Source organism: Pempheris klunzingeri, chromosome 10 (assembly GCF_042242105.1).
Source record: "Pempheris klunzingeri isolate RE-2024b chromosome 10, fPemKlu1.hap1, whole genome shotgun sequence".
Lineage (NCBI taxonomy): Eukaryota > Metazoa > Chordata > Actinopteri > Acropomatiformes > Pempheridae > Pempheris > Pempheris klunzingeri.
This window is the reverse complement of record NC_092021.1, coordinates 25,838,397-25,864,495: the sequence shown is the minus strand read 5'-3', so window position 1 is coordinate 25,864,495 and position 26,099 is coordinate 25,838,397. Positions and strand designations below refer to the sequence as shown.

The window sequence follows — 26,099 nt, the reverse complement described above, 5'->3', positions numbered from 1 at the left end:
GAGTGATCAAAACGGTGTCCATAAGCAACGGTCCGCCATACAAGGAATAACCGGCCATAGAAGGGATAATGTACAGTGAGCCGGCCATTATTACAAAATAAACTCCGACAGCGTGACATTATCCTGCTTATTACTCGGCTCTGGCCTAAAGAAATCAGTAATTTGACATAAAACCTTGATTTGAACATGATTTTATTTATTCCTCTTTCAGAAAAGCGTCAGTCTGCTACAGAAATACAGTAGAGCGTCATAATTGTCCCATCAGACTCAAGTATTCCACAAAGCTTTAAGCGTTAAGCAAGGAGAAGGATGTAGGACTACACCTCTAACATGGCTACGTTACATAACGCCACTGTCACATCTCCATGTTATTCGTGGCAGATGAGACGGATTACTCACCGCGGTGTGTGATTGTTGTGAACACACAGAAAACTGCATTTCATCCGGGAGCTGTTACACAAAACCTTGACATCATTAAATGTTCTGTGACTCAAGACTTTTGACAGGCCTCTATCTCTGCCTTCTTAATGGTGTCACATTGCTAAGGCTGCCTGAAGCGTCCCCACCGGTGATGAAAGCGACAGAAGGGAGGGAGAAAAAGGGGGTTGTGTGATGCAGCAGAGGGGCTGCGCTCTACCAACAGTCGGGCCAATCTGTCAAGATCCGGCAGGCGGCCAGGGCATCGTGCTATCAGCGCTGCCTGCCTGCCTGCCTGCAGTGTATTTTTAGAGTGATTTAGAGGTTCCTGTCTATAGTGATAATAACACTGCTGCTCCTGCATGAAGCCAGACGCTCTGCTTTTGAATGGAGTCATAGATAAGAAGGGATGGCGGGGAGGCTCAGGAATCCCTGCAGCACACGCTGGGGATGATATGAAATGAGGAAGGATTTAAAGGGCATTGCCACTGACTTTTACCGCTGAAATATGTTGTGAATGTGTGCGCGCTGAACTAAACCCAATACATGGAGCAGTTGTAGAGAGGGATCAAGATGAACTGATGAGATCTTGGAACACATCTCTGCATTGTTTTACATATTAATGAAAGGATTATTTGCCTAAAACCCTTAAAGCTTTATGGTCTGCAGGGTTTTTGTTCTGTGTAAATGCAAAAAATTAAAATCAGAATCTTTATTGTCATTATACTGCTGCAGACAGCAATACAACCAAACTGAGATGGAACTCCCTGAGATTTAAATATAAGCTGTACGATATAAACAAAATATTAGAAAACGTATAAAATAAAGGCAAATATGTTGATGTGAACTTAGTTTTTTAATAAAAAAGACAGTTTCATGTTTACATAACAAATGTTATGGGTGTTCTGTCTTTATTGGGAAGGTAAGATTAACCAATGAAAGTTAAAAAAAGTGTGACCAGATTTAGGATGAACCTGCGGTGCATCATTTCCAACATCTTTGCTTTGGTCGAATACGAGTTTAGATTAGATTAGATATCGTTTATTGATCCCTCAGTGGGGAAAGTTTGCTGTTACAGCAGCTCAAAGGGGAAACAGACAAAAGCACACAGTTAAAGAAATAGAAAATTAAATAGCAATAATATAATATATACAGAGGAAAAACCTATATACACAAAGAAACAATTATATACACAATAATTACAACAGGGTGAGGTGGAATGGGAGTTATTATCTCCTTAAAAACTTGACATCCATAGAAAAGTTTGGTCTCGTTTTGAACAGGATCATCTGCAGATCACTTCCATACCTGATACCTTCTGATCCACTTCAGTCAGACACGACGCACGAGATGAATAGATCCTTGTGTCTGTTATCTTTATCGCCGTGCTGACTGTCGGGGAGGCCGAGGTTGTTTTCCCTCTCTGGTATCATTGAAGTTAGAATATTCTGACCAGCAGCAAATGAAAGATTAAGGTCTCAGCTAGAAGTCCGTATTGTTTAATATAAAGGAATGTTTTCTAAAAAGAAGTACCAGAGAAATAAAACCAAACATCCTGCTAAATCACATAACTTTACACTGAACACATCATCACACTGCATCTCAATAAGCACAAGTCGTATCGCACTGGCAGTAACTTCATCTGTACCTTAAATGTGTCGGATCAGTGATGAAGGTGCACGCCTGCAGACTTCATCTATGAAATGACACCCAAGATGGGCCTTAAAGTTGTTTGTTTGTTAGGAAGTAACAACCCAGAGCTGGAGTTGGAGAGTTATCGTCCTGAGCCGCAGTAACATTGCAGCGATGACCAGAGTGAGAATACAACAGTGGAACCAGCAACGCTTGATGAGTTGCAACGTCCTTAAAGGGGCAATAAGGGGCATTTTATATCCGTGCTGCACAGAATAACTGTAATAGACTTGCAGGGGTTTATGGGGTGGTTGATCAGTGGTGGTGAAACAGCAGTTAATGTACTTTGCCACACATTTTATAATGATGTGACAACTCTGATTGTTTATCTCGGCGCTAATTAGCTTGATTTATTAGCTGTGTTGCAGGAAAGGTGTCAGTGGCAGACTAACAGTGTAATTCAGGGATGATACATGTGTTGATACAGGTCATTCATCACCTAACAGCTGTTCAAATATCAATTTTAACCTTGATCCATAAGAGCTGACGGAGCATGTGAGCCGTATATAGTTATATAAAGACACAGTCCTTAGCTGCAAGCCCGTTTTTACTGTACTCTGCAGTCCTTATAGCGTCCTTTTAAAACTTCCAGACTACTTTCACACCAAGAGGAATTGACTTTGAGAAGTCTTTCCTGCACACATCAATAGAAATGTTGCATAATAATCTTAAGATAATGGTTTAGTCAAAATGTTTTCGATATCCTCCCGTACATTTGTGCCTCTGGAGGATGGAGGTATTGATTAGACTGATTTGAGAAAACAAAATTGTTAAGGTAAGAGAGAGGTGAGCCGTGGCGTTGCCCGGTCTCTTTGCTCAGCTCAGGGAAACTGAGACGGAGTTGGATGGAGGGCTGTGAGGAGGGGAGGAGTGATTATTTCGGTCAGCAGTAACTTAATGAAGCATCCCAACACACCAGGGTGCCTTTGTCCTGCTTTGTACAGCCAGAGAGGCAGAACGAATATAAAAAAAAATGTACAGGAGAGGAAATAGTAGGAGAATGAGACGCAAAACCATAGATGTTGGTACAGAAGGGGCTCATTTACAGTTGGTGCTCAGTGTTCATGTCGTATCACAGCACCTAATCCTGGTTCCATGGGTTTAGTTACTTAAAAGAAATGTTTTTACCCTATTAAGCAGGGATGGACCATGATTATGATTTAGAATTATAAAAATCTAATAGATCTTCTTTTCAGTATAGTATATTAGTATATCATAGTATATTTTCCTCCAGTTTTACCAGCTTCCAATATTTTACGCTTGTCAGGAGCAGATTGATTAGCAGCAGATTGATTCGGGGCTCTGAGATGGAGCCAGGGCTGTACAAAGAAGGGTCTACTGTTAAGATGTTATGGTTAATCTAACTCTTATCAGTTGATTCACTTGAGCTAAATACTGAGCACACATTTACAGCTCTTTCTGTGTCTCCTCATGACGTTTCCGTCTGCATGGATGTGTCTCTGATGGACGTGCCGCAGATTCTAGGTTTTAATCGCATATGTTACAATTGAATTTCTTATTTTGCACCGCAAGAGTTTCTCCCTCATAAATTAGGCCCATCGTGTTTTCTAATTATTTTCCCACTTATAATTCCCCGAGGTGCAGGGTCGCAGATTGGTTGCGACTAAACAAATGAATCTCATTTTCCCATTTGTTTCGCTATGTGTTTTGTGCAGGCAATTCCCAGCTAGGAGCGACCATTGTGGACGCCTTAGACACCCTCTACATCATGGGTCTGCACGAGGAGTTCAAGGACGGCCAGGAGTGGATCGAACAGAATCTGGACTTCGGTGTGGTGTGTACCTGCCTTCTTTTTTTTTTTTACTCACAAGAAAACATATCGGAAAATAGTTTTTAAAAAAACCAACACGCTCAGTGTCACTGAAGTGGCACTGAGGCTCCTCGGCTGAATCAGTTGCACTCAGTGGGCACTTTGTAGTTTGATTACCTGCTCCTGGTGTGAAAAAGCACTTAAAGAAAGACCTCAGGAGTCAAAAATCATAAGTTCTTAATTTGGCCCATCACCTTAATAGTCTCCCCTCTCTGATGAGAGCTCTGTTGATGGCTGCTAAATTAGCACTCAACACTTAATGAGAGAGTAATAATCACCTAACAGAAACTGGGAGATTATGCAGTTTAAATTCAGTTGATACAGTTCGTGACATGTTTTTTTAACATGAACTCCGGCACCATTAGACCATCGTTGATATGCAAACCTCTGGCTTTGGCACTGTTACATCAACACCGTGCTGTTCTGGCTCGGTCGGATCGAATCAGCATTACCGTGTGTCCTGGGTGGTCGACTGAAGCAAAGTGGTTATGTGTACATCACAGGTAGGTGCAGCAGACGGTGGCAGTGAACAGGACCAAAGGTTTTTATTCCTGACGACGTTTGGATCAGTTTAATAACAAAGTCTCCATTTTAAAAGTCTTGGTGTCTTTGCTTGGTGCAACAACATCATCGTCTCATCTTCAATATCACTCTGAATCAGATCCATAACGTTAGCGACGCCGACGACGAGCACAGCAAAGTTTGGGCGAGCAGGCAGATGGAGAACAGAGATCCACGGAAAAGAGACATTAAGGATTTAAAATTCATTCATCACTCCGCCCGCCGATTAACGGCGCTCAGCGGGCGGACAGCCGCTCCACCAGACACGTCTCTGAATGCACAGCAGGGCGCAGACGTTACAGATGATTTTATAAAATAGTTTCATTCTAATTGTAAGCTCCATTTTCAATAAGTCACCTTATTTTTGACGTAGGCACACGACCTCAGTTCATGTGGTCCAGTACGCTGCTAAAAGGATGTGGTCATATTTAAGCTAAACCACCTCTGGATGTGGTTTAGTGACCGGATCTTAATGCATCCTGGGTGCATTCACACGTGTGTTTAGAGCCTTTGATCGGAGCACAAAGAGCACATGTTAATGATTCACTGATTCACTGTTTGTACATTATTCTCTAATGAATGAAGGTCAGAATTAACGTTTAGATTTAAAAAAAAAAAAAGAAGTCACCTGCATTTTTGTAAGAGCTGTAACGACTCATTGATTATCAGAATAGTTGGATATTTATCTAATAGTAGAAGACAGATGATCAATTAATTAGTTGAGTAATTTTCTGGTTTCTTTCCTCCTTTGCGACGGTAAACTGAATATTTCTGGTTTGGGGACAAAAGACGTGACAAAACATGAGAACGTCATCTTGGGCTTTGGGAAACACTGACTTTTGTTTACATTTCATAGACCAAACAACTAATTGATTGGTTGATTGGGAAAATGATCCACACACAGACCCTTTTTTGGAGTCTGTTTGTTGTTTTTTATAAAATGAAATGCTACACAGAATATTTTCATATTTTTAATATTGGCAAGTTTCCCAGTTTAGATTACCTGCTGTTGCTTAATACAGTAATAGAATAAATATGTAAATTAATGTGTAAAACAATCACATAACAATAATAACTAACAGCGATCATTTCTGTCCATTTGTCGATTCACACTCCTCCATTAACAGCCTCCTCTCTTGTCCCTCAGAGCTGCAGTTTCAGCTCTGCACTCCCAGCAAACACCAGCTGGCTTCTCCTCTTCCTCACTTGTCAGTCATGTCCCTCCACCCCTCTTCTCATCCGTCCTCTTTTATCCTACCTTTATTTTACAGCTTCACCTTTTGTTGCGTAGAAATACAACAAGCCAAAGCATATTAATCCGTCACACTGAGGGAGATACAGTCAGTTCCTGCAGTAACAGATCAGTAATCATTGATGGCAGATTTAGCCAAAAAGTCATTCCCCTCACAGTTTGGACATTATTTACAGCATCTATCCAGTCATTGGTGGAGATTTGGCCTGTGACTGTTTATAGTATCTTTAAAGGAAACATGTTCATACTTGCCTACTAGAACATTTCTACATGTAGTAATGTAAAAACGACCTTCGACCTCTTTGTGTTACCAGAAGCTGGTGTTAGTGAGGAAAACACAATGGCGGACAGCGATGTAGATTCAGGAGGCGGGGACCGGCGGCCTGCTGAAGGGCTGAAGGAGGTCACATGATCAAGAGAGATCCTCTTATGACATCATAAAGGGAACCAGGTCTAAATGGAGAGTTTTTAGGCACTTTTACTGAAAGATGGAGCAGCAGAGACAGAAAGAGGACGGGGTCTCCTCATAGTTCTGGTCTGAAGACACAGCGGGGACGCTCACAAGTGCATTTTGCATTATACGTCCCCTCTTCTAGGTATTTGCCTCTCACCAGTAAATGTGCTGCATTATGCCCCAAATATATGACAGAGAAATCAATCCCTTCTTCAAGAGAAGCTCCGTATTACAACCATCTCTCCTGTCTTTTCATCATCAGTTAGTTTGTCATTTATAACCTGTGTGTTCTCAGGACTGGACCAGTTTATAGTCACCTCCTGTCTTTAGTTATATTAGACAACCACAGGTTTTATCTGTCACTAGCTGAGTGCAGTTTTTCTTTATCCTTTCCCTTTTATCCTCTGCTTTTCTCAGTCCCATCTGTTGCATTTATTTCTCGCCCTTTATCTTCTATCCCTTCGGTATCCTTTTGTTCACCCCTCCATCGTTATCCAGCCTGTTTTCTGTCATCCTGTTACCATCTTATGCCCTTTTTGCCTGTTCTTTATCTCCTGACATGTATTTTTTTCTGTCAGTCCTTCAGTAGTTTTACATTTATTCACACCTAACTGGGCTTTTTTTTGCCATTTATCCATCCACCTGTCAAAGCCCTCGATCCCTCTTTTATCCTTTCACGATCCTCACATATCCCTCTATGCTTTGTTCTACATGACTTCTTGTAATTTCCTCCATTTTCTCTCTGCTTTCCCGTTATGGCCAAGCTGTCATCGCTCTTTTCTCCCCAGTTTTTCACATCTGTCTCCCCTAAATTTCCCTTGAAAATCATTATTCTGTCCATGCCTCCTCCTGGCTCTCCCTCCTCTCTTTTTGTCTTTTCTCACTTTCTGCCTGCTCCGATGTCTGACACTGGAGCTTGTTAGTCCCCCTACGGAGGCAGGCACAGGGCTGCTAGCTGGTAGGCGGTGGGGGTCTAACAGCCTGACACTTGGAGGGCTAATTAACCTCAGGATCACTGCGGTCAAGCAGTGGAAAGAGGGATACGTGGAGGAATAGGAGGATAGAAAATGGGGGAAGGGAGGGAGAGAGAAAGGGTGGAAAGGCTCAGAAGTAATTAAACCTGGAGTAATGGAGGGTGGAGAACGGCAAAAAGAAACATGGAGGATGGAAAGAAAGAAAAGAGGAAGATTAGTGATGATCGATAACAGACAGGTTTGGATGAAAAGACCAAGAAAGAGACGGAGGAAGAAAGATCAGGAGCGAAGAGATGGAGATGAAGAGGTGGCCATTAACAGAGAAGAAGAAAAGACGAGGAGAGAAATATGGACATGTGAGGAGGATAGAGGGAGAGGAAGAAGTGTCCGTTGGACCTTTGAGCCTCAGTTAAAAGACAGGTGGTGTCCTCACACTTACATCTATGCAGTGTACCACCGATGAAGCTCTGGTATTCAGTGATACACTGCATAGATCTAAGTGTGCGGAAACCTTTTTTTTTTATCAACTTGCACTTTTTGATGCCTCCAGCACCTCGGCAAAGGTCGAGCCGGATGAAACCGCGGTCGACCGGCATGATATGAAAGAGTTTTTCTCCCTGCAGTAGTCTGCTTTGTGGTCCAGCAGAGGGTGCTCTTAAAATTCACTATCATCTTGACCTTTTTCGTGCCCCGTTGACAGTAAGCTCAGTAAATTAAGCCAATAAATCGTCCTCAGGACTCTTTTCCAGAGGCTTGTAATAAAGCTGTCTCCGATAAAATACCAAATGTATATCCAAGGATACGCGGACCGTTGGCGTTGCTTTTCAGGACAATAACAGAGCCGGAGCCCTGATATGAAATTCCATGTAGCAACACATTTTTATGTCATGCATTTATGTGACACCACATGGAAAAAAATACAGACTATACCGAGGGGTGGGACACTCTGTCTGATTGATGCGGTGGTATACATTCTGCTATATGGGGTGCATGGATTGGATTTGAATTAAGTGCCTGTGCGCTACCGTCTACGCCGGGAAGTGTAAGTCACGCTGAATCTAAAAATACTTGTATCATGTCTGTGTGTTCATGTCTGACTAAGTTATGACTAGTGTGACATCTTTAATTAGATGTTTAAAGAGGTTTTCTGTGGTTTTATATGTTTTATATCAGATTTTATCAGTTTGGTTTTGAATTGATTAGGCTTCCTCTAAGATTGTGATGGTTTACTGGTAATGTAAATGAGATAAAGTGCATTAGGATGATGGAATAAGGCAGAAAAAGAGGGAGTGACACTCAGAGGTAAGTGGGGAAGGCAGAGATAAAGGTAGATCAGATGTTATTGGGAACTTGGATCATTTCATAGTTATCAAAGCCAGCGGGAATATAATGCAGATACAGTAGGAATGAAAATAAACACATTCACCTGACAATGGCAATGTGGGGTTTCATTAAATAGAAGTGTTCAAGGGGAAATTTTGCAAAAGAAAGAGTGTTTTCTGGCACAGTAATATCCAGAATAGCTGCAGGAGCAGCCGCTGTAATAAAACTTACCTCAGCAGCAAACAAAATGAGATTTGTGCCTCATGAAAATGGTGGAGAATTATAAAATGTATAACAAATGCAATAACAATGACAGGAATATGAGACAATGAGCAAAAATTGCAAATTTGTTGAACTGAGTAATGAATCAGAGGCAGGAGAGATGCGGAAAAGTCCTCTGGTAACACAGGAGAGGAGTGGAGGGAGGAGATTAGAGGGTGGAGGAGGAGAGGATGAGACTTGAAGCTCCTGTTAACAAGCGAGAGGAGGAGGAGGAGGAGGAGGAGGAGGAGGAGGAGGATGGAGGTGGGTGTGTTGCTGTGTTTTCATTAACAGCTTGGTTTGATGCTCTTATACCTGCATGCATTAGGCAAATGATTCAGGCTTTAGCTCCCTGCTACCGTTACATCCATGAAAGGTTAAGCTAGCTTAGGCTGAATCTTTGCAATATGGTTCTGGCATTACTCTGGCTTTCGCTCAGGCCTTTTACAAACCAGGTAATTCCCCCGCTCATAGGAAGCAGTACTTTTCAGGCCTTCAGTGGCCTGGCAGCGTAATTGGCAGCAGAAGTGTTATTAAGCTTCCCAGTTGTGAAAATTAAAGATTTGCTCAAGCCAAAGGGTGCAGCCATACCATCCTCTGTAGTCGGAGCTCCGAGGCAGGAACGAGGGCAGAGTCTGTATTTCCATTTAGGAGATTAAAGACGTCACTCTTTGTCAAGTATAATCTCTCACCTGTGCATGCAGGTAAGAGTCCAAGTTCCCCAACATTACATCGAGCTTAGCGGCTGCTGTCTGTGTGTCGTTAGGACAAGTTTGGCCTTTTTGTCCCATTTCGCTCCGTCGATTTGAAGTTTGAAATCAGGATTTACTGGATTACGTTCAAACCCGTGTGTCTTAAAATGGTAAATATTCCACGGGTCATAGAGAGGCAAAGTCCTCACCTCTTCTGGTCGACCACCATGAGACACTTCAGAAAAAATACATACAGCAGTCAACAGCGAAAGACAATTTTTTGGTCCTGTTTGAATTGAATGCTGCACTGAATGTTCATCAGTTTAAAAGATAATTTTGCAAGTCAAGACAGATACAGTTTGTCGTCAAAGATATTAAAGTACAATTTATTTTGGTGTGAAACTGCTCAGTGAGCTACATCCTCTTGTCTCCAACCATATACGTCACCTGCTAGCTAGCTAGCTTCCTGGTGTTAAGTCTTTCTAATGACGTATTTTTAAAGTCATATACTCCAACACTGCAGATTGTTTGACCTGCAATCATGTAGATTAACAAATATAATTTTTCTGAAATCTGTCCCATGTTGGCACCTTTGTACTTCCTTTGAGTGATGATTCTTCATCATAGTTTTGGCCATCGTTCCTTTTGGTTAAGTTAACATTGTGCTCTCCTCAATCACTAAGACCAACATAGCTCCAACAAAGACGGGCGGCTGAGGAACGACCGTCTTCCGTACAGTAGTCAGACATGTTGTAAAGCCATCAGTAGCCCAGGAAATCTAATAATCCTACATCGCACAGGAAGACTGTGTGTTGAATCAGAACATCAGTGTGTTAACTGTAATGGATGTTTACACAGGTCATAGTTTTACATCCGTCCCACAGCCCAGAAGTCACCATAACAAAACAAAACCAACATCTGAGTTGTCATCGGCTGGAATTAGGCTTTACGTCAATTTAACTCCCAGTGAAATGTGACAGTCTTAGTCTGCACAGCAATCCACCTTCACATCTCAGCCACAGTCAGAAGATCTCTTTTTTTTAAAGAAGGGACTGATGCACACTAATTAGCATCATTTAGATTAAATGTGCCAGATAAAGACATACAGATGCCTCAATGTGCATGTTAACTGTTGCCTCCTTGCCTAGAATCATAATTTTATGGCTCGCATACGCTTTTAACAAATGTATGCACATTTTTATCGTGCGCCTCACGCCCTCCATCCATCGTCTCTCAATTCAGCCACCCACCACCACCGCCGCCACCACCCCCCCAGCACCACCACTAATGAATGATTAAGCAGCTGCCATGTCAGGTTGAGCCAAGCAGTGAGTCATTGTTGGAGTCTCCTGTGTCCTGGTGGGGCTCCCGCACTGCAGCCACCCCGTCAGATGATGGATGTGCCGGCGTGAGGTCTGCATCCATCGGCGGGCTCAAAGATCCACCAGATTAATGGAGTCCGTTAAGTGACGCGCTAATAGCTCAGCTTAAATTGAGGATTTGATCAGAGACGATGAGGCAGAGATGGAGAGATGAATTAATGCTGGCTGTCAGAGACTACACTGCAGCCAAGTTTGATTAACAGATTTAATTAGAAAGAAGCAACAGTTTCTTATTCAATTTATTTTTTAATTGCAGGTTACATGGTGAAGTCATCCGCGCTTAAATGTTACGTGTGACACCGCGTTCGTTCAGACATGAAGAAACGCAGCGTTGTCTTTCACTGTCTTCTGGAGAGGCAAGAAAGATGCCCTCAAAAGTTACATGCTGTTGCTTATTTCTCCTGACTTTGCTGATCCGTCATTGTCCCACACAGTGAAAGCTGTCATGTTATGATTAGACGCCCCCTCTGCCATCCTTCCTCCTTCCCCCTTAGCCTTTTGCTGAAGGTGAAAGACATTTGACTGCTCCTCTCTCCTGTCAACGGGAACAGTTGTTGCAGAATTTAATATTTTAGCAGAGTTGCCAGGATGACATGTTTTTCAATTGTTTTCCCTCAGAGTTCAAAGATTAACATCAGGTTTTTCCATGCTCCAGTGAGAGGTGTGAGCCAAACTGTGCACCAGGCTGCATACACACCTCACACTCTGTGAGTGGGGAAAAGAAAGATTATATATAAAGTTATATATGTATATATATATATATATTATATGTGCTCATTCAGTAATAATTCAAATTCAGTTGTCCTACATTATGGTATTCAAGTACAACTATTGGAGAGAGGGGGCCAATGCTGAAATTGTGTTTTCGTGCAAACAAGCAAATGTTAACACTTGAGAAGTTGTAACCAGAGACTTGTCTTCTTTTAAGGGAACATATTATGTAAAATGCACTTTTTCTGCCTTTTCAACAGAAATGTGTCTCTAATGAGTCTAGAGACCGTCAGACTCAGAGAAAAGACCATCGTCTGCCTTTTCCTCTTGCTCCATCTTGCAGTAAATGTGTTTGAAAACGCTCCACGGTAACATTTGGCTCAGGGATCTGTTGGTCATGTGACCTCCTTCAGCCCACTGAAAACCTGAATCCACCATCGCTGTGTAGCTAACAGCCTTCACATCCTCCCATCATCTGAGGAGGTGGAGATCAGAGGGTTCACTTTATTTTGGAGGGAAGTGACGTGAAGGAAATGTCCTCTCAGCGACTGCAAAACACGACTTTTGTCGGCGTACGAAACATTATTTTACTTGGGACTACTTTCTTAACGAGGGACGTTAACGGTACCGTCTGTCTGCGACCAACTTCAGAGTTGGAATCAAAGTTTTGTCGTGTTTTATGTTTTGCTGTTTATTTGGTCAAATTGGTCTGTTGAACTTGGTGTTAGCATGTTGCTAAGCTAATAAGGCTCCCCTTTGGAGACGGCAGAGTTTTTGGGGGCGGGGCCTGATCGGGCTTGTGGGAGCTGTCCGATTGGGAGGAGGTTCTTAAAGAGACAGGAGCTCATTTAAAGGCTGAACAGAGCAGTATGAGAAAAATGTCTTTTCTTTTACATCAGAGCATGTAAAGATGTTCTAGTATGATCCCATAATGTAAGTATGAACCTGCAAAGAACGTCTTCTTTAAAGATTCCAGACGAATTGACAAATGGATTGTCCATTAAATGCACGTTTCCTACCAAGGTTATACGAAACTAGCCACTAGTAGTAAGGAGAGCAAGAGTCAGAGCCACAGTTGATTCGACATTAACCGAACTACCACTGTGGCACACAGGAAGAGGCTCTTCTTCTGTAGTGACAGGATCCAATTAAAGTAAACAACAGTGATTATGCACGACAGGAAACCGTGCAAAAAGAAATGGCTCATAAGATGTGCTGACAGATTTCTGTTTGTACTGATGCATGGTGGATATTAATAGAGAAGGCAGAAAAGTTTGGTAAGTGGATGGTATTCACAGGGGAGCGCAGGTACAGCGTGTCATTAAGAGCTATTGAGTGATAGAAGATGAGAGGAGGAAATAACTTTACTGTCCTATTTTGTAGTTTCAGAACAAAACAATTCATTTAAATCAAAACTTCTATTCTTGTGCTGCTGATCTCACGAGTCATTGCACAGCCGGCGTGATTCCTCGCCGTCCTGTCTGAGTTCACTGCAGGCATTTTTTTTTTTAAATCGGGGCTGTTTTTATAGCTCTTGTGCTCATTGGGCTCTGAGCTGCTAAACTACAGTCCTAAATGGCTAACAAGAAAGCAGGCTGGCAGATGGGGAGTTAGAGAGATGGATGCTGGCCTTGAGCTTTATGAAGGCTTTGCAACCCTTCATCACTCAGTTCAGCACAACAACCACTCGCTGCTGCATCCACCCCATAACGAGCAGCCCTGCTGTGGAGCCGTGTGCTCTCTCACTCTTCACGCAGATTGTGTGTGTCAAAAAAGAGGAAAGATCATGGAATATTAAAGATTTTGGGCAATTTTGCTCGTATAACGTGTCCAAAACACACATTGTGGTGTTTATTTTACTGCACTTTGTCTGGATGTTCCTCCTATATTCATGTCTCTAAAGGCCCTTTTCTCAAAATGAGCTTTTTCACACTCTGAGCCACAAATCTCCACTTCAGCATCTCTTACAGACACCAAACTCTCCAGTTTTATTCCTCTCTATATTCTGAAGGTTTTCTCTGAAGGGTTTGCTCATATATCATTCAGAGTCTGATTTATAGAACATTTTATTCCTAAAAACATGGTGAAAATTGTTTTTCTGCAGCGGTTGACAGTATTTTATGATTTATGTAGTGATAAAAAAAAGATATCCAACATTTCTTCAGGTAAAAACCTTTTGCTTTAATGTATCAACAAAATGAAAAGAGCCTTTATCTAACATGCTGTGCTGCTGAAATATATGCAGATTAGTGTATATTTAATTGGACAATGCCTCATTTGCATATGTCAAAATAGAGTTTAAAAACCTTGTAATGCAAAGAATATCTGTCATAATCTAAGCAATCAGCTTGGGAAGGTTCATGGTGATGTCTAGTAGTTTGTAGTAGTAGTAGTAGTCTGAGCTGTGTCTGTAGCTGCTACATGGATCATTTCAAAAATGTGTGATCACTTTAATATGATGGTATTAGCATAATGGGAGGATGTTGCACAGGGTTCATTATTTAGAAAAATAGGCATTTGTTTTATGTTCCATTTACAACCTTTGCTGCACTGCTTCTATCTCAAGAGAGCACTCTCTGCGGCATTAGATGTAGATACAGGCTGAATCCATATGTATTCATCTGTACGGGCCTTTTTTATAGGAAATGCATTCAGTCTGCAAACAAAAGACAGATAAGAAAAACAAGGACAAATCCTTGAGGAGGAAACAAAAAAGCCGGAGCATTTGAGATTTGCTCTCAGGGGTGTTGAACACAGTGGGACCTACTAAAGAAGAAAATAATGGAGGTGGAGCTGTTCCCCACCTCTCTCCTCTTACAGTCAGTGTTCAGCATTCGCTTCTTGCCAGCATGACTGCACACATGGGATTTGAGGGAGGACCCAGCTGCAAGTGACACTGGTACATTGTCACAGCTTCTGTCAGTGTGCAAAACCATTTTAACTCAAGGTCAGTTGTAGGAGCAGCTCCACTCGCTCTGTGTTTTGCTGGCAGTAGAATGAAAGGCAGAAAGACTGAACAGTGTGTTAAGCTGCAGGTACAGCGCTCCCCTTTGTTTCAGGGCAGAGTCGGACCGAGACAACAAAATCCAACCAACACAAAATGGCTCAGAGATACAAGAGTCAGTGTTGGAAGGAGGTTCAATGATCCTGTCCTGATCCACACGGCTGTACGCCCAGACCTAATGGTGTGGATAGCCAGTGGATTAAAAAAACAAACCACTGCAGTGGAGATTATAGTCCTTTGGGAGGACGGGTGCCAAGAAGACAGTTGGTGACAGGTGCAGACACTGACGGAGCCAATGGGTGAACTAGGAGCAGGTTGGTGGAGGATCGCGGGCAGTCTGGTGGCAAATGGGCAGTGATTTGGCCGCTTTGCAGCTTCCTCATCTGGTAGCAGAAGAGAGCACCAATCAGCATGTGAGCCACAATCATGATCATTCACTTCAGCACGTTAAAGCCCCATTTTTAAAATTCAGACAGTGTTTTTCCTGTTCTCCTCCTCTAGTCTCTCTCTTTCTCCTCCTCCCTCCCTCCCTCTCTCCTCTCTCTCTCTCCCCCCTCTGGAGTACATTTACTGTAAATCAAGGTCACTCAGGCTGCCCTTTAGACAGAGGCAAAGCTGAAGGCCTCATCTTGTTTTCATTTCTTCAGTGAAAATATCAGATCAAGGTCACGTCGTCATTTACAAGTAGCTCTCAGCGGATGAATGTACTGGCTGCGAAGTGAGTGGTTTCGCTGCAGCGAGGTTGCCATGGCGTCAAGGAGGCTGTCAATCACCGGGAAACTGTGATACTGTGATAATCCACGATAATAACTGTGATAATGTATTTTAAAGTTTACTGCTGTGGGTTCTGTGAAAGACGAGCAGTGAAGTGGAAAATATGGAAGATTTAGCTGAGATTAAGCTCCAGTTAAACAACAAAACTGTGGCGACCTCCTCCTCTCCCCTCCCTCACAGCTTCTCAGCCAGCGTCACAACTGTGCCATTAATATGTATAAACCTTGTGTGCAGCGTTTATCCACACAAAGCTGACATTTGTAGTAAATGTCTGGCTTTGGTTTAAAGTTAATTAATTCCAAGAAGCTCTAAAGGCTCTAAAAACTGTTAAGGCATCCACCTGTAGGCAGGTGAAGTGACACGAGGATTAGTTCTCCTGCTGGAAGTCAAAGGAAACTTAATATCTTTCCTTGAAGTCATTCAGGACCAGTTGCATAAACTTCAAGTCTTGGTCTTAAATTGTCAAATCAGAGTAGTCTAAATCTAAACCTGTCTGTAGCATGAAGCTCATTAACGATGTTACCTGTGGTGCTGCGGTCTGTCACCGACCGTCACTGCTCCAACACGGATGAAGCAACTTAAGTCAGCTGTAGTCGCTACCATGTTTTTCCGGGCACTTCAGTGTTCTCTGGCGACGCCGCTGATGTTGTTTGCCAACCTTTGCGCTGAGGAGCACTCAGTGGTGCTGCTACAGAGAAACTACTCCATCCATCCATCCATCCATCCCAACTCATGAAGGTGTTTCAAATCTCCGAATGTGTTCATTTAACGTAATAGCAGAGTAATCCCCCCCTCTCCATGTGTCGCTTTTCTCTCTCCCATTTTTCTCTTCTGTGAAGTATCTTATTTCACCCATAATGCATTGCGTGATAAGTCAGTCTAACGTTAGTAGTTTTGTGCTACAGGTACATCTAAGTGTCTATAGAAAGTCTGGCTTTAAGTTAAATCAAAGACTGGGTCTGTTTTTCTGATGTAATGTGGGTGCAGTCTGTGGTTGTGATCATTAGCAGGCTGTAAAGGTGTGTGATTGGCTGATATCTCTGGGACAGGTTTATATAAGCAGGAATAACACATTGAATAAACTGCTCTCCTTCTGTCCTCTCTTGTTTTCCCAGAATGCAGAGGTGTCCGTGTTTGAGGTCAACATTCGTTTTATAGGAGGACTGCTGGCCGCCTACTACCTCTCTGGACAGGAAGTAAGTTCTCACCTGTGTGAGTGTGTTTGTGAGATTGTGGGTGAGAAGTGTTTTACATTTTTCTACACTTCCTCCTCTCCTCTGTTCCCATTTAAGTGTCAGTTTGTAAAATCGGCTTCCTATGGCTCCTCCTGGTGCTCCTAATGTCATCTGCACGATGTCGCCTGTGCACAGCCTCCCCCCCTCCCCCACGCATGCTCTCCCCCAGTCGACGTCTGTATCTTCAGCAGTGGCCTCAGGAGGAGCTTTGCAAACACAATGGCAAAGAAACGACCAGCAGGATGAATAAACATGTTATTTCAGCTCTGTGGAATATAGTTCATGTATTGTTTTAGCAGCACGAAGCGCTGCGACGTGTCGGCGAGCAGCAGAGTGATTCTCTTCTGATCACACTGATCTTTATCAATAATCACATGGATTTATGTGTCTGTGTGTGTCTATGTGAGTGTGTGTGTGTGTCAGTGTGGTCTCCTTTGCTCTCTGTTTAGACACAACTGGCAAATATGTGGAATAAGTCTGTCATTTAAAGGTAGAGTCTGCGATGTTGGAGAAACTTTGTCTGTTTCTGGACAGTATTTTGCAGTATTGTTTGCTGTCGGGCTGTTATGAGATCAGACCATCGATCAAAACAGAAAGTGCTTCTAAAATAAGTCTCAGACACTGACTGTAGAAAACACAGTCACAAACAGCAGTGATACTAGTTGGCTTCTAATAAAAATAGTGGATGGACCGTTGAGGTTCAGGTTGGGGGGACCTGAAGAGCAGGGAGGTCTCCAGCCTTCGTGGGAAGCTCCAGGAGACGTGGAGCTGGCTGAGGCAGGTCCTCCTGGTTATCACTGTGTACACCATCCTATACCTGTCCTCTCCAGTCACTGTGGTCGTGTGCTTCTGTGCTGAGGGCCTTTGGTAGAGGAAGCTGAAGTTGCTGTTCAGTGCTGCCGGCTGCAGCTTTAATCCCAGCAGGCAGCTTTGGGTTCTTGTTTACGGAGCTGGTGGAAGTTGAATCCAGCCGTAAATCCCTCTCTTTCTCTTGTGTTTCCCTCTCTCTGTGGATCCACTCAGGCTTTCACGCCCAGTCAAGCAGTGCTCCCTCTGTAATGGGAGCAAAAACACAAGATACAGTATGTGTCCAGCACAGTGCCCACATCCACCGGACTCTCCATTAGAATTTAATGTGGTTTCTGCCAGTACTGGTCCGGCCTACAGACCGCTGAGGAAACCTGTTCTCAGTTGTCAGACATTTTACTCAAAAATCCTGTCTGAAAAACATCCATTGATTTGGAGCTTCATGTAGCCTGATCTGTTTCCCATCTTTTATTTATTCATCGTGGGGATCACAGCCGTCCTGTAGTGCACCCTTAAAAATACTGAAGTCCTGCAGTGTTGGCAGCTCTGCAGGTAAGCTGACTCCAGCAGGGCCGAGCAGTGAATAATATTTATTTCTCATATTTTCAGTTAAGGTGTGTTGAAAAGAAAACATCAGTAATCATACCGAGTGTTTTAAAAAAAAAAATCTCTAAATCAGAGAGAAGCATTGACCTCATGACAAATCAATACTCAGAAGATCCTCGTCTGTTTGATGTCGGTCTCCTGTAGAAGATGTTGTAGGCATGAAGAATACTGAGCAGTTTGTTTATCGTCTGATGACATTTCTGCTTCATTTTAGGTGCTTTTGTTTGTTGTTTTATGTGAAACTCTCAACAGAAATATTCACGGTAAACTGGAGATTGAATAAAGTAAAAGATAAACGGACAGCCCTCACTCACTTCACTACATCATCCCGTTGAGCTTCATCTCACACTAGTTAGAATGCACTTATTATTTTCAGCCATGATTTATTAAATATAAGATAATTAGAAATTTCAGACTTGAATAATGTTTCCCAGGAAACAAAAACATGCTCACAAACAACATGGAAAAGGTTTTTATTAATTCATTAAGAGAGGAATAACTGATGATAGAGGGTTTACATGAATCTCCAGAGAACAAATAATCATTAAAAATAGTTTTTTAGGAGTAGTTAAACATTCTCAGAAAGTCTGCGCTGTTTTTTTTTAATTTTATTATTGGAAAGTCAGAAGCAAAGACCACTAACACGTTCTACATAAACGGCCCCAGCGCTGTAACGTGAGCGCTGCCACAGTCGTCTGTCGGCTTTTTGAAGCTGATGAACAGAGATTTTGTCAAATCACCCCGAATAACAACACAAGCTTAAGTGCCATACAAGCAAAACTTATTATCCACTCCTCCCCTCCCATTCCCCTGCTCGACTCCACCTCCTCCTCCCACCCCCCCAAAAAAAAAATCAAACTCCGCCATTCATCAGAGCCCACTCGAGCGATAATAGAAACAGTTGGTGTTGGTGGTGGTGGTGTTGGTGGGGAGGGGGGGGGGGGAGACGGAGCATGGGAGGCCTCCGAGGAGAGACAGTGATGGAGAGGAGGGTGGAGGAACAACTGCGACGGGACAGTGAGGATGAGTGGAGGGTGTGTGAAGGTGGCGGTTGCAGATAAAGAGATGGGAGTGGAGAACGAGGATGATGAATGGCCGAGGGGGGAGAAAAGCAAGCGAGACTCATTCTTCACTCTCGTTGGACATGTCCTTGAGCAAGGCACTTAACCCCTAACAGCAGAATAAATGGCTGTTACTGGTCCGCTCCCGGGGGGGAACTGTGTGCAGCTATGTGAATATGAAGCAGCGTCCACTCCATGCGTCAGTAGACCTTTTACGTAGGAGAGTGAAGACGAGGAAGTCAGAGCCTGTCGGCGTCTAAACCAGTTGGATGTGTCCATGTTGTTGGGGATGAAACCGTGAGAGGGGGGGAGGGAGGTTTTAGGAAGAGAGAACAAGGCTGAATTAAGACATCAGCACCCAAAGAGACTGAAAGGAAACAGGGAAGATGAGACAGACGGCCTGAAGCGTGAAGGAAATAAAGACTGAGAGGAGCAGGAACACATGTATGGATAGATGGGGTGCAGCAGACACTGATGAACCTGAAGGAAACACAAAAGAACTTTAGCAGGAGAGATTGGAAAACAGACAAAAGGAAGAGAAGAGAGCCTGGAGAGATCCCAACGTAACTTAACAACATGCTTTTATAGCTCTTAAATCTGGAATTACTCTATCATGAAATCTATTTGACTATTTGAAGTCCATTTTTACTTCCCCTTTGTTAACGGATATGAAATAACGTCAAAGACTTTGTGTTTCTTCTTCTGATGACGTCGTTTCTTGGAGGATCTTCTTCTTCTTCATGTCCCTAAAATGTGTCCAACCTCAGCTAGAAGGTTCCAGAAGTCAATAAAGAGTAATAATGAGTGAGAAAAGACTTCAGACTGGGAGAAACATGGAGAAAATCCAGGAATCAGACATGTTGTTCATCAGAGGAGACTAAAGAAAGACAGAGAACATGTTGATCCAGAACAATTCTGAATATAGAAACCTCCAGTTTGTCACTGTGAGTTCAGCAGAATCACTTCATGTAGTTTGTTTTCAAGAAAATATCCAAATTGTAAATGAGGTGTGTGTGTGAGAACATGTGATGGTTGCTGGATTTACTTTCCCAAGGTGAGGACGAGCCTCACTGTTGGACCGTGCATCCTATGTGCTGTTTACCAGGCTGAGAGCTGATGTTTACACGCACAAACACAGACGGGGTTTCGTCCCAAAGCTTGATAATAACAGGGATTTTATTTAGCTTGTAAACGTGCTCACCTGGACAGAGAATAGAGTGTCCTCCAGATCTCATGTCCACATGTTTGAGTCTGATGTAAAGGCTGTGATCTCAGACTGGACCAGAGACGCTGGTGGCTGTATGACTGGACAGTTTGGTGTCCACACTTTGACTGTCCCCCCCCCGAAGAGAATTACTACGGTAAACTTCTGTAGCACTGAAGCAAACTGGGGGAAAGGACGATGTAAATGTAGGACGCCTCAGTAGAAAAGAAAAATGGACGTGATAAAAGGCGTTGCTTTCAAAGTCGAAGCGCTCAGATCAGGTTCTTATTTCTGAGGGAAAAGGACAAAAGCTTTTTTTTGTGTCTGTCAGTCACCGTCAGCAGAGCACCAACACATGAAAACAGAGAAAAGAGAAAAATAAGATCAAATAGGGAGATGAATGAACACTGGAGACGAATAAAGGACAAACAGGAGGAGGGAGATGGAAGACCAAATATAAGGAGGGAAGGAAGGAAGGTAAAGATGGAGCAAGGAAGGAAGGAAAGAGGGAAGGATTGAAGGAAGGAATGATAGAAGGAAGGAAGGAAGGAAAGGAAAGATCCTATCATGAAGACCACCTCTGATTGGTTGGTCACAGGTTAGTCCCGCCCTAAAGCATACCCTGCTTTTTGGTCTATTAATTTACTTTAGTAAATGATTTAGTCTTTACATTCACTCCTACATGCCGTCTATGGTCTTAACCGACAGCAGTACGAAGGTCTAACTTTGGGATTTTGGGATTTTCTAATGTTTTGTGTGTCCTTAATCGCTCCCTTGTCATGGGGAGCTGGTTAGCCGTCAGTTTCCTCTCAGCGCAGCGTGAAGCAGAGCAGAGCTTGAGGAAAACTCATCCAGTGTGTGCAGCGACTGAGGAAACCACAAAGTCATCAGCTTCTTTTGCTGACAGGTGGAGAAACTTGACAAGGAGAATAAAAAAAAAAAAAAAAAACAGCTCCAAGATGGAAAAACTGTTGTAATCAAATAGTGTTTTGTCCTTATTGCTTTTTCCTCTTGCAGCTATTTTTGTGTGTGGTGTTATTCCCCCTCTCCTCAAGCTTCCTCTGCCCGTACCTGCGCCTCATAAGTGTTAACCTTCCTTTGTCTAAGTGCAGAAACCTGGCAGCTGTGGTCAGGTGGTGTTACCCCTCCAGCCTGGCACCTGGTTCTCTGGTTGTAGGCTGTGTACAGGCAGGTGTGACCCCCCCCCAGTGGACTATATCGCCCTGTACATGGATGCAGTGGTACAGAAGCCTCTCTGCATTAATGCTGCACTTGTTGCTCTTTGCTGCTACAGTCAGTGTTTCACTAATGCTACAAACAATGAATTAAAGGTAAATGGATCTATTATAACAAGCAGGCATGTGAATTTAAAACAAAAACACTTTGAATGTTTGTTGTTCACCCAAACTTTGCTGCATTGTTGTTTTTTAGGTTCTTTTTGCAGAAACACATATTTACACATTTAAATTAAGTGAACTGTGAGTTGAACTGTGGGTGAAGCGTCGCAGTGGGACGGACCGATCACCCCAGGAGAGAGGAGAGAGAGTTGGAATAAGGGCTGAGCTAACCCAGCTAGTGCTTAAGGCTGCTCCAAGCTAATGCTAATGTCCAGTTGTGGGAAGGTCGACTGGTTAAAACAGACCTGGCTTCACTTCAACATCCTGGATCAAGCTTTTGCTCTCGATGGACATACGACCAGGTAAAACAAAGGAACTATATTTTTATAGTAGCATAAACTATTCGATTTCTTTTATAATGTAATGTTCAGATATTCAGACATCCCTCATGGAAACCTTTGTAACACCAATATTTTGGGAAATATGCTCGTTTTGATCTGAGCCATGTGTAGTGCAGCTCCCCAGCTCTGGAGGGAAATTTATCTCCAGTCTCTCAAACGGCCAACATTTCTGTGAAAGTGAGGAGACGTGTGACCGTGCTCCCATCGTTGAGAAGGACATTAACCTGTCCTCAAACCGTCGTTCTGTTTTATGTGGAGGGAGTACAGGAGGAGGTGCGGCTCATTAAAATGCAGTGCGGAGACACACAGCACCAGCAGATCCCTCTGTCGGAGTCCTGCAGAGGTTTGGAAAAGTCCACCTCCCCGGGAGAGTCAATAAAAAGGATGCTGGGTTTATGTGGCTCCACATACGTGTGTGGGCAAACAGTTTCCCATGTGTCAGTAAACAAGAGCAGACGGAGGCTGAAGATGACTGACAGTCGCCCCCTCGATGCACCTCGACTTTCCACCACGATACTTAAAGCCACCAGGCACCACTGGTCCCCAGTAGGAGTTATATTTACTCGTGAACAGGGATCCAGACTGACTTTTCCACTGGAAGCACATGATTATTTTGGCTCAGCGTGGTCACTGACCATGCATGCTGATGAACGGTTGTCCTGATTTTATACCCTAATTCTGCATCGAGTTAAAGAGCGACGGTGACTCAAGACTTGATATTTGTAAATGATTTCAATCAGTCTGTTAATTTGAAAAAGGAAAACAACATTTACTCAAGTATACATTTGAGATACTTATTCTTTTCTTCAGTATTTCCATTTCCTGTCTTATACTTTAACTCCACTACGAAGTTTTACATACATTTATTTTACAACACAGAATATAGTTGATAAGTAAATGATGTCAGTAGTATGAGTCCCTTAGTAGAAGTACATGAGCTACCCAGCAGTGTGTAAAGTAACATAGAAAATATGTACAAGTTAATTAAAATGAGCTCCACCTTTACCAGCTGCAGCTTTACAGTGATTAGTAATTATAATCCAATTATAGAATATTCTGATATTAAATAAAATGGGGCATGATGACTACTTCTGGTACTTTAAGTATGTTTTGATGATAATACTTACAGTATTTTACAGTATTACAGTATTTCTATAGTGTGGTGTTACTATTTTTTACTGAAGTAAAGTCACTGTGGCAGAAAGTGACGTTTCTTCTTCTTCTCTGATGTTTTTCTATATGGTCCTGACAAATAAATGTAATTAACTAACCTAAAACTACCTCATTAAGGTAAATCAATTACATAGAAGACTATATTCTGTGCATCCATGTTAGGACACTCCAGGTTTAAACTTTTCTGTGCTGGACTTTCTCTCCTTGTTCCTTTAAACAAAAGGAGGACAGGCGCTGGAACGACGGGGATGATTCGAGCGAGTGACGGCAGATTGCACAGAGAAGTTCAGGGGAGCAAGCTGAGCACTGTAATGTAGGATAATGAGATGAGAGCACGATAAAGAATAGCTGCAGAGTCCGCAGGCATAAACACTACAGCAGAACCACCCTGTGGACGGATGGAGGGAGGGATGGAGGGACAGAGAATGACAGAAATGGAACAGCCAATAAAGGGAACGGTGGTAGAGAGACAAAAGGACAGAAATAATGATGGCGATGGAGGAAAAACCAGACGGGAAAGGAGGAAATTAGAGGGAGAGAGGGTGGAACAAATGGCAGGGCTGAAGGGGTCAAGGAGGGAGGAGAGCAGGAAAGAAGTGGGAAGCAGAAATGAAGGGAAAAGGTTAGCTTGGGGACTGTGAGAGAGAAAAGAAGGTGACAGAAGACAGCGAAACAAAAAGTGTTGTGATAAATGGCAAGAAAACAAGTGTGTTTACATGCCTTTTGTCTCTGCCACCATGAATCCTGATTTGAAGCGTCTCTCCGACGACATCCTGAAATGTTCTGTTGCTCCGTTTCTCAGATTCCTGTCAGTCTTGCTCCTTCATCCTCTCAGCTGTCTCCACGGATCTCTTTCATTACCCCACACTTTACCTTTTTCCTCTCTGTCGGTCTCTGTCTCTTTGTGATATACAGCTTAGCTGTCTGTCCAGGGTTGGTTACTGCAGACTGCAGTGTGTACACTGGCGGTCTGTTTGATCTCGCCGGGGAGCATTTGATTCCCTCCCATTTGTTGTCAAACCTGTCAAACAAACTCAGGGCACCGTACTCCCTCTGACTGACTGCCAGCACGCCGCGGCCCAGCAGGAAGGCAGAGAGACGACCGTGGGTAAAAGGAAGGCGTGGGATTGGCTAGCGTTGTGCTCGCTACGAATGAGCTGGCTCAGTGATCCTAAATGTTACTCAACACCAATACTTTGACCGCGCAATGATCAGTATGAACATGTCAAAGACAAATATAGAACTGTCACCATGTCCGAACAGCCTCTGTGCTGCCAAACAGCACCTTGAGGCGTTTGACTGATCTGGAAGGTTTGTGAGGGTTTAAGCCGAGAGGCTCAGCAGCTCCATTAGTCTGTAATAACTGTAAACATTTAGCCGCTTCTTAAACTGGCTTCAGGGCAGCGGTTCATCCACGCTTTGGTCTGCAGCCGCTGCAAAAATAACACAGCTTCTTCTCCATTTGCTGTAATACAAGCAGTCACTGCAGTGCCAGAAATATGTGGACAATCAAACAAACTGTCTGGACCATAAGTCGTGGGTGTAATGTACAGTACAGGCGCCCGCATGTAAGTCTTGAACATCTCGTTCCTACCATGGACACTAATCTGCTACTTTACCAGCATCCACTCCTCATGAAAGGCTTTCCACATGATGTTCAAACCTGGCTGCAGGGGTTCACTTTGAGAGCATTAGCGATGTTTGAAGATAAGCTCGAGCTCACAGTCGGCGTTCCAGTCCACGCCAAAGGCGTTGGATGGGCTGGAGGTCAGGCCTCCGTGCAAGGGCGTCAAGCTCCTCCACATCAAACAGGGCCAACCATTTCTTTACGGACCTGGCTTTGTGCATGGGGACACTTCCATGTTGAAGCAGGAAAGCCTTTCCTTAACTGCTGGTACACACTTCAAAGCACGATCTTTTAGCATTAAGATTCCCCTTAAGCCACAACAAACAGCCCTTAACTAAAAGTCCGTATGCTCGTGCCTTTGGCTGTGCAGTGTGTCTACAGTAGGGCTGTCAAAGCTGCCCACAAATGAACCATTTGAATATCTGTTGTTCTGCATGACAACTGCAGATGTGCTTTTGTTGTTTAGTTCCTTCAACCCTCTAGTGTGTGTGTGTGTAATATGTATATGTGCAGACTACAGTAGGCTGTGGAGAGGAGAAAGTTACTGAGGAACCTCCAGCTGGTGCTGGCTGAATAATAAACACTGACAGGGGGGATCAAGCTCACTGGTGGTCAATAAGTCATTTCCTGTGGGCTGTATCGATAGTTTAGCTCACAATAGAAATATAGAGACTTTACGACTCATTGCTGTTGAAAAAAGAAAGAAATGCCACACCACTGTTTGCTGCTGGAGCCAGTGCCATTGATTTACAGTGGAAGCAAACTGTTGCAGCTTGACCTACATTTCATTTCCAGTCATTAAAAGTGACGTCGTGTAACTGTCAGCCGCTGTGGGGCTGCTTTTTCTTTTCCATGATCAAATATTAATTTTAACAATTAGAATCTGTGTTTATTGGTCTTATTTTTTTTTAATAATAATTAGTATATATTCAAATTAGAGGTGTTAGTTGACAGCAGTAATGCACAGTGTGTGAAATGAGTGTTGTGCTTGTATGCAAACAGTTAATCTGCAGTGGCATTTTCAACAAACAATAAAAAGATAAAAGGTGAACTGACGATATAAATACAATGTGTGCAAAGTCTCTGTTGATGGGACGTCACAGCTGAATAGGCAAGTCTTAATGTTTTGACACTCTTGCTAATAAGAGAGCGGCTCATATTGAGGCCACCCCAGTTGTTTCTAGCAACAGTCATCTAGCCCCCCCCCGGGAATCATTTTCCCCTTTGCAGATATTTCTCTGATGACATGCTCGGTAACTAGCTGCCGCTGTGCCAGCAGGCAGCCGAGCACCCTCTGAGAGAACCGGGAAAACAAAGATG

At 43.2% G+C, this 26,099-nt stretch overlaps 1 protein-coding gene across 1 annotated transcript in view; it reads left to right on the top strand.

Annotated features, from left to right (window-relative positions):
* The window catches only part of man1a2 (mannosidase, alpha, class 1A, member 2), a 122,755-nt gene that overhangs the window by 64,301 nt on the left and 32,355 nt on the right, over window positions 1-26,099 (top strand). Inside the window, exons 4-5 of the mRNA XM_070837910.1 lie at window positions 3,786-3,904; window positions 16,444-16,524. Of these exons, the coding sequence (XP_070694011.1) occupies window positions 3,786-3,904; window positions 16,444-16,524 (200 nt within the window). The remainder of the gene's footprint in view (window positions 1-3,785; window positions 3,905-16,443; window positions 16,525-26,099) is intronic.